The following is a 7833-nucleotide window of genomic DNA, read 5'->3' on the forward strand; positions in this document are numbered from 1 at the left end:
ACAGTGTAGTGAACACATAGGTTCTAGTCTCTTCCATTTAAACCAGTTCCACACAGTTTTAAAAGATTAAAATCTACTCCCAGACCAGCTGCCTTCCTTAAAATTGAGGTCACGAGGACTATGATGCAATGATTGCAGTTAGAATAGGTCAAAATGCAATTCATGTAAATAACCTTTAACACAGATTTACAGTGAGACCAAGTTAAGACGGGGCCAAATAGCAGCCAACACATGACAACAGTATGAGGTCACATTAGATTCATCTTAATCATTTCTGTAAACTTATCAAAAGAACATAGTTCCTGTTGGTTCATGTGTGACTGAAGACCAGTTCAGACTGGTTCAGGTTCTTATCTTCTGTCTCTTATCTTCTTTTTAAGTGTTTCTATTCTGATTTTCTTCCATCTTTGGCCAGCTGCTCTCTCTCTCTGTGTGTGTGTGTGTGTGTGTGTCTCTCTCTCTCTCTCTCTCTCTCTCTCTCTCTCTCTGTCTCTGTGTGTGTGTGTGTCTCTCTCTCTCTCTCTCTCTCTCTCTCTCTCTTTATCTCTCTCTAGCTCATTCTCACTCTCTCTCTCTCTCTCATTCTCTCCTGCCCCGATCGCCTGGTCGCTCCACCTCTGGCCGTTATAAAAACCCTTCATCTCTGTCCGTCTTCTCTGCAGCATCATGGCACCGAAGAAAGTGGAACCAAAGAAGACGGAGGTGAAGAAGGTGGAGGCGAAGAAGGAAGAGCCTCCTCCACCAGCCAAACCTGCAGAGCCGGAATCCAAACCTCCCGAGGTGGACCTGAAGAGCATCGTGGTGGAGTTCACCCCCGACCAGATCGAAGAGTTCAGAGACGCCTTCACACTGTTTGATGAGACGCCCGCGGGAGAGATGAAGATCACCTTCGCTCAGTGCGGAGACGTGATGCGGGCGCTCGGCCACAACCCCACCAACGACGAGGTGCTGAAGCTGCTGGGGAGGCCGAAGGCGGAGGAGCTGAACGTCAAGCTGCTGGACTTTGACGGCTTCCTGCCGATGCTGCAGCACGTGGCCCGGTCCAAAGAGCAGGGCACCTTCGAGGACTTCGTGGAGGGTCTGAGGGTGTTCGACAAGGAGGGCAACGGCACGGTGATGGGGGCCGAGCTCCGCCACGTCCTGTCCACGCTGGGGGAGAAGATGACGGAGAACGAGGTGGACCGGCTGATGGTGGGGCAAGAGGACGCCAACGGACTCATCAACTACACCGAGTTCGTCAAACACATCCTGGCCGGGTAGAAACCACCGCTGGGTTCTTCTGATGGACTGGGGTTCTGTCTGTCCCTGATGGACTGGGGTTCTTTTGGTCCATGATGTCTCTGTATGTTTCCTCTCTGTCTCTCTAATAAAACATCTTCAGTCTGTTTCTCAGTATTTAAATAATATAAAGTAAGAAAGCTCTGAATTAACTGATCTCATTTCTTTATGCTTCTGAATCTGGAGATTTACTGCAGATATCATTATTATTTTTAGAAGTATTAAGGTATTTTTTGGTGCATACATGTATTTAGTAACAGGAGGATATGTTAAAATGTACTACGGAATGAATGAATTAAATACAGGATTTTTATAACTGAAAATGAATAATTTGAGACAAACATTAAGTAATTTGTCTCTTTGTTGATGAACACAATATGACAGGTGTGTCTGAAAGATGAATTAATAAAACAGACGTCATCGAGAACCTCAAAGATTCAACCAGTTAATTAAACCCGTTCAACTAACTGGTTGTTAAAAAAATTAGAAGATAAAAATGTGTTATTGGACTTTTATGAATGTAACAGAACATTTTAAGCTCTTGGAATAAATATTTTAAATTTTATTTATTTATTTATCATAGTCACAATTTTCTTTATAACTTTTGGATGTGAGTTTTTGGACGTTAAAGTTTAAAGATATTGAAAAAGTGTCCGATAAGGTTGAAACTAAAGAAAACAATGAACAAGCTGCTGGTCGTCTAAAAACTAAACTAAAGAAGAAGAAGCAGAAAGTCCAACGTCATCATTTATTGTAAAACTTCATCCAACAGGTTTTTAATAATCTTCTGTTACAGTAACTTTAAATCTGCTCTTCTAATAACACAAACGTCTACAACTTCACTTATATAGACAGAACCCCAGTCCATATATATATATATATATATATATATATATATATATATTATACACAAAAAAGTTACTCAAGCAGACAAACAAACAAATTAAATTTCTAAAAATTTTGGTTTTTACTCAAAGTGTGAAGGCTAACATTTAAAATGCTATAGAACATTAAACAGACTTAACGCTACATCCATATTCTAACATGCTAATGTTTGGCAGGTATTATGTTCATCATCTGAGCTTAGTGTGTTAGCATGCTAACATTTGCTGATTAGCGCTAAACTAACTGAGGTCATTAGCATATCAGAATGTTAGTTCTGCAGGTATTTGTTAAATATTCTGATTCACATTAAAAGTTCAAACACGACTCAAATGAGATTAAAGAGTAAAACATCTGCTGGATAAGTTTAGCTTTTATAAACTGATTATTCAAAGAATACTAAAGTGATTCCATCCGTCTGTTTAAAGGTATAAAGTACTAAAAATATAAAGTACTTAAAAACAAAACGCTCCAGATCTGAGCAGTAATCCAAAAACACTGGATACATTTCCCATAATGCAACTGAAGTTTCTTTTCATTGGCCAGCTCTCGAAGGCCAATCAGATGAAGGTCCGCCTCTGCCTTCTCCTCACTCACGATTGGCCGACAGGTAGAGACCCAGCTGCGCTCTGATTGGACGTCTCTGTGGGGGTCTGTCTCCCCTTATTGGCCAGCTGGGCGTAGAGGCGGGACTTGAGGAATCGTGGGTAACTGTCGCTCTCCATCAGGCCCAGAATCTGATCCTGAGCCAGCTGAAAGGTTGTGTGGTTAACGCCCACACGCAGGCTCTGATTGGTCGATTCTCTGACGGAAGAGTCCACGTTGACCTGGAGACAGAGAGCAGCGGGGTCACGTGACCAATCAGAGGACCAATCAGAGGACAGACAGACAGACAGACAGGTACCTGTCTCGATGCGTTGGTAGAAATAAACTCATCGTAGATTTCCGCAGCTCTGTCGGCCATCTTGCTGAGGGGGCGTGTCCTCTTGAATCGCTCCACAGCCAACCAGAAGTCCAGGTTCTCCTCACTGAACTCTGACCTCAGGAAGTGACGGAACACTGCCAGACCATCTGACCAATGGGAAGAGAGCAAGGAGAAGGGTTAGACCAGGGTGCATCCAGACCGGGTCACAGGACTCAACACCTCTTCAGGAAGTGATCTACAATAAGTTCAACAGACTCAACATGGACCCCAATAGGAAGTCTTTCTTACACTGATTGGTCAGCAGAGCCTCCAAACTCGCCGCCCACCTAAACACCTCACCTGTAGACGGTCTGCAAAACAAAACACAGGTGTTGGGCCTTACCATGTGCCTATTTGAACAAAGGAAAAGACTTGGGCCTGCTTGTTCAGCCAAAAGCCTGATTTGAGTTGAAAGATAACATCAAGCTCCAGGAGAAGCTAAAATCACAACTAGGTGGGAAATCTTCACCCAAACACAGCACTGGCTCCCCATTGGTCAGCTTGGAGCTGCGCAGCGGACTTCCGGTTCCACGACCGGATGTCACAGAGTTTACAAAACACCAGAGTGCACCTGAACACACCGCTCTCCTGTCTGACTCGCAACGGAGCAAGGAAGCATGGAAACACAGCTCTGCTGCTTTTAAAAGAGTTTAGAGTTTTAGAGTTTAACTAAGGACTCGAAAGACCATGTCAACCACTAAGAAGTCATCACACCGTAAGAGGTTTACATTATTACATTACAGTCATTTAGCAGACGCTTTTATCCAAAGCGACTTACAATAAGTGCATCAACATTGGTAATCAAAAGAACTACTAGTCACCAGAAGTCATAAGTACATTTCCTTTTCCAAACAAGCATCTAAGAGCATGAAGCAGAGCATAACTCAGAGCCAAAGTACAGAAACAAGAGAAACAGTTAGTGCTATAAGTAATACGAATACAATAAGTGCAACAAGCTAGTATGAATACAATAAGTGGTGAGTGGAAGGCTCAGGGTAGCACTTCCTGAAGAGGTGGGTTTTCAGCCTGCATTGAAAGATGGGCAGCGACTCCGCTGTCCTGACGTCAGTGGGAAGTTCATTCCACCACTGTTGGGCCAGGACAGGTTTAGTTTGGTGTCTGGGCAGAGTTAGGTCATGGTGTGTTTATCACCTTGTTTGTTTTGCTTAAGTTTCTGTATTGTTCTAACGTGTTGTGGTATATGCTTGCGGACGACCGAGTCCCGTTATACTGTGTATTCATACTGTTACAACTGTGTTGAGACAGATCATTCAGCGCTAGTGGGGCCGGTAAGATCAGAACCACGACTGGGCGAGTCCAAGATCGTCAGCGAGGTTCCTGTATGATAGAATAACAATCTCCGTATTTCACCGCGGTGGTGAGGATCTGCTTTGTTTTGGAGGATTTATTTTGTTTTGTTTGCTTTCTCTCTTCTTCTACTAACACACACATAAACACACAAACACACACACACACAGACACACACACACACACACACACACACACACACACACCACGAATGTTTGCTGATGTTAGATAGCGTGCTCATAATTGTATAGTAGTTGTTGTTAGTTTAGATATTATTTGACGAGATCATTATTATTAGAACTTAATAAACTCTGTTATACTTTAAAGAGCAGCTGTCTGAGATTACTCTGTGCATGTGTATTGTGATTATAGCTCGAATTCAAACCTTCACTGTTCACTCTGAATGTGTAATAGTACTTTGACTATTGACATTATGAGACTTAGTTTATAGTTTGGTTATTGGTCCCTGTTCTCAGGGTGCTGCCCCGTTATTATTAATAATTGTTAATAATCTTACTGACATTGATAATTATATTGATGTCAATAATTTTGTTTTTCATATTTGCTGATAACTCAAACACGCTCCTTTTCGTTCCCAGCACAGGTACCTCAGATCCACTGGAACCAGTATGACTCAAACAGGACCTATAAGACCCAGTATGACTAAAACAGGACCTATAAGACCCAGTATGACCCATACAGGACCAGTAGGACCCAGTATGACTAAAACAGGACCTATAAGACCCAGTATGACCCAAACAGGAACTATAAGACCCAGTATGACCCATATAGGACCAGTAGGACCCAGTATGACTCAAACAGGACCTATAAGACCCAGTATGACTAAAACAGGACCTATAAGACCCAGTATGACCCATACAGGACCAGTAGGACCCAGTATGACTCAAACAGGACCTATAAGACCCAGTATGACCCGAACAGGATCTATAAGACCCAGTATAACCCAAACAGGTACTATAAGACCCAGTATGACCCAAACAGGAACTGTAAGACCCAGTATGACCCATACAGGACCAGTAGGACCCAGTATGACCCGAACAGGATCTATAAGACCCAGTATAACCCAAACAGGAACTATAAGACCCAGTATGACCCAAACAGGAACTATAAGACCCAGTATGACCCATACAGGACCAGTAGGACCCAGTATGACTCAAACAGGATCTATAAGACCCAGTATGACTAAAATAGGACCTATAAGACCCAGTATGACCCAGACAGGACCTATAAGACCCAGTATGACCCATACAGGACCAGTAGGACCCAGTATGACTCAAACAGGACCTATACGACCCAGTATGACTAAAATAGGACCTATAAGACCCCGTATGACCCAGACAGGACCTATAAGACCCAGTATGACCCAGACAGGACCTACAAGACCCAGTATGACCCAGACAGGACCAGTAGGACCCAGTATGACTCACTGAGGGTCCTCATCAGTTCCTACCTGTTGTTTCTCAGAGCTTTCTCCAAACTGTTACCGTGGGAACAGGTGCTGTTTTTCCGTCGCCGTAGAAACAGGAGGCGGCTCCGAACATCAGCGGCACTGAAGAGACGATGAGTCAGAGAGACAGGAAGTACAAACAAACTGTGTTTGTGTGTGTGTGTGTGTGTGTGTGTGTGTGTGTGTGTGTGTGTGTGTGTGTGTGTGTGTGTTGTACATACAGACTCTTGGTCTTCTTCCTCAGTTGAAGGTTTCTGAACTCGGTATCCTGAACAAACAAAACAACAACTGACTGTCAGACTCTACTGAGCTCTAGCAGTCCCTGGTGGACTCTACCAGACTCTACTTGTTTCTATCATACTCTACTGAGATCTACTGGTCATTGGTGGACTCTACCAGACTCTACTCAACTTTAAATCCCTCTTCCACACTCTACTGGTCTCTGCTGGTTTGCTCTCTAATGTTTTCTACACACTATACTTCTGTTGGTCTTTACTGGTCTTAACTGTTCTCTGCCCGTCTTTATTGTTTTCTACTTTTCTTTGCTGGTTTAGAGTAGTCTTTAGTGGTCTATAGTAGTCTTTACTGATCTACAGTAGTCTTTGCTGGTCTATAGTAGTCTTTGCTGGTCTACAGCAGTCTTTGCTGGCCTACAGTAGTCTTTTCTGGTCTATAGTAGTTTTTACTGGTCTACAGTAGTCTTTACTGGTCTATAGCCGTCTTTGCTGGTCTACAGTAGTCTTTGCTGGTCTATGGTAGTCTCTGCTAGTCTCTAATGGTCTTTGCTGGTCTCTGCTGGTCTCTACCTTGGTGCCGTTGAGCAACACCAGCATGTGGTGCAGTGACCCCCCTTCTTTGGTCAGCTGTTTCCTCAGAGCATGGATAGAGGGGGGGCGGGGGGCATGGCCTGTGTCGGGGTCGAGGTCAGTGGTTGTGTGGCGGGTGAGTTGGTGGATGGTGATGTCAGACAGGAAGTGAGTGATGTCAGACAGGAAGTGAGGCGATCGAGGTTCCTTCAGCAGAGAACCCTCAGAGAGAGAACGACGCAGAACTAGAGGGCATGAAGAAGAGTTACTCTTCAACACTTCAACTGCTTTCAGGATTTGTTTCAGGCGCAGATGAACTCACCTGCAGGTCTGAACGTTAACTCCTCCTCTTCCTCCTCTTCCTCATCACTCTCCTCCTCTTCTTCCGCCTTCCTGTTGAAGCCCCGCCCCCTGACTCCTCCCACATTCTCTGATGTTTCCGAGGCACTCTCCCCCTCCCCCTGCTGCCGCTCCTCCACCTCCTCACGCCTCCTCTTCCTCCTCTCCTCTGATCCTCCTCTCTCCTTCCACACTGGACTTCTATGGGAGGAAGAGGAGGAAGGCTGGGGGAGGAGCTTATGGGTGGTGGTGAAGGTCCTAGAAGGAGGTGAGGAGGGGGAGAAAGTGGAGAAGATGGGAGGAGGAGTGGAGGAGGAGAAGGCAGAGCTGGGGGGGTCACAGAGGGAGGAGGAAGAGTGGGTGATGGGAGGATCAGAGGAGGAACAAGGGAGGAGGTCACACTGACCGAGAGAAAGGAGCCCAAGATCTGAGGGGAGGTCTGAGAGCTGAGAAGGAGGAGGGAGAGGAGGAGGAGGAGGAGGAAGAGGAGGAAGAAGAGGAAGAGGAGGAGGAGGAGTAGGAGGACGAGGGAGAGGAGGGGGAAGAAGAGGAGGGGGAGGGAGAGTAGGAGCAGGAAGAGGAGGAGGGAGAGGAAGAGGAGGAGGAAGAGGGTTTAATATTTATATTAGAGTGCATGTGATTAACAGGTGATGTGTAATAGTCGCGTGTCGCTTCCTGTTGGTCACGTGTCAATTCCTGTCTCACCTGGTGGTTAGTGACCAGCTGTAGGTGGACGTTGTCACGGAGACACAGACTGACTCTGAGTCTCTGATCGATGCTGAAAGTCT

At 45.1% G+C, this 7833-nt stretch overlaps 1 protein-coding gene and 1 pseudogene across 2 annotated transcripts in view; one reads left to right on the top strand and one right to left on the bottom strand.

Annotated features, from left to right (window-relative positions):
• The first annotated feature begins 598 nt into the window (after positions 1-598).
• Positions 599-1385, top strand: LOC137866731 (myosin light chain 1, cardiac muscle pseudogene; annotated as a pseudogene).
• A 627-nt stretch (positions 1386-2012) lies between these two features.
• Positions 2013-7833, bottom strand: part of LOC137866730 (regulator of G-protein signaling 3-like) — a 25065-nt gene continuing 19244 nt past the window's right edge. The window contains exons 19-26 of one of the 2 annotated variants that reach the window (XM_068702799.1): positions 7751-7833; positions 7029-7491; positions 6707-6951; positions 6122-6168; positions 5904-6002; positions 3374-3435; positions 3065-3231; positions 2013-2987 (exon numbers count right to left, since the gene is read on the bottom strand). The exon at positions 7751-7833 is cut by the window's right edge and continues 57 nt beyond it. In XM_068702799.1, coding sequence (XP_068558900.1) covers positions 2754-2987; positions 3065-3231; positions 3374-3435; positions 5904-6002; positions 6122-6168; positions 6707-6951; positions 7029-7491; positions 7751-7833 — 1400 coding nt within the window. In that variant the 3' untranslated portion in view covers positions 2013-2753. Of the gene's footprint in view, positions 2988-3064; positions 3232-3373; positions 3436-5903; positions 6003-6121; positions 6169-6706; positions 6952-7028; positions 7492-7750 lie in introns of those variants that run through there. The other variant, XM_068702800.1, reaches the window with a different exon arrangement.

The sequence above is a fragment of the Cebidichthys violaceus genome, unplaced genomic scaffold, assembly GCF_023349555.1.
Source record: "Cebidichthys violaceus isolate CVI_PGR_0920_01 unplaced genomic scaffold, fCebVio1.0.p SCAF_9, whole genome shotgun sequence".
In the NCBI taxonomy this organism is placed as follows: Eukaryota; Metazoa; Chordata; class Actinopteri; order Perciformes; family Stichaeidae; genus Cebidichthys; species Cebidichthys violaceus.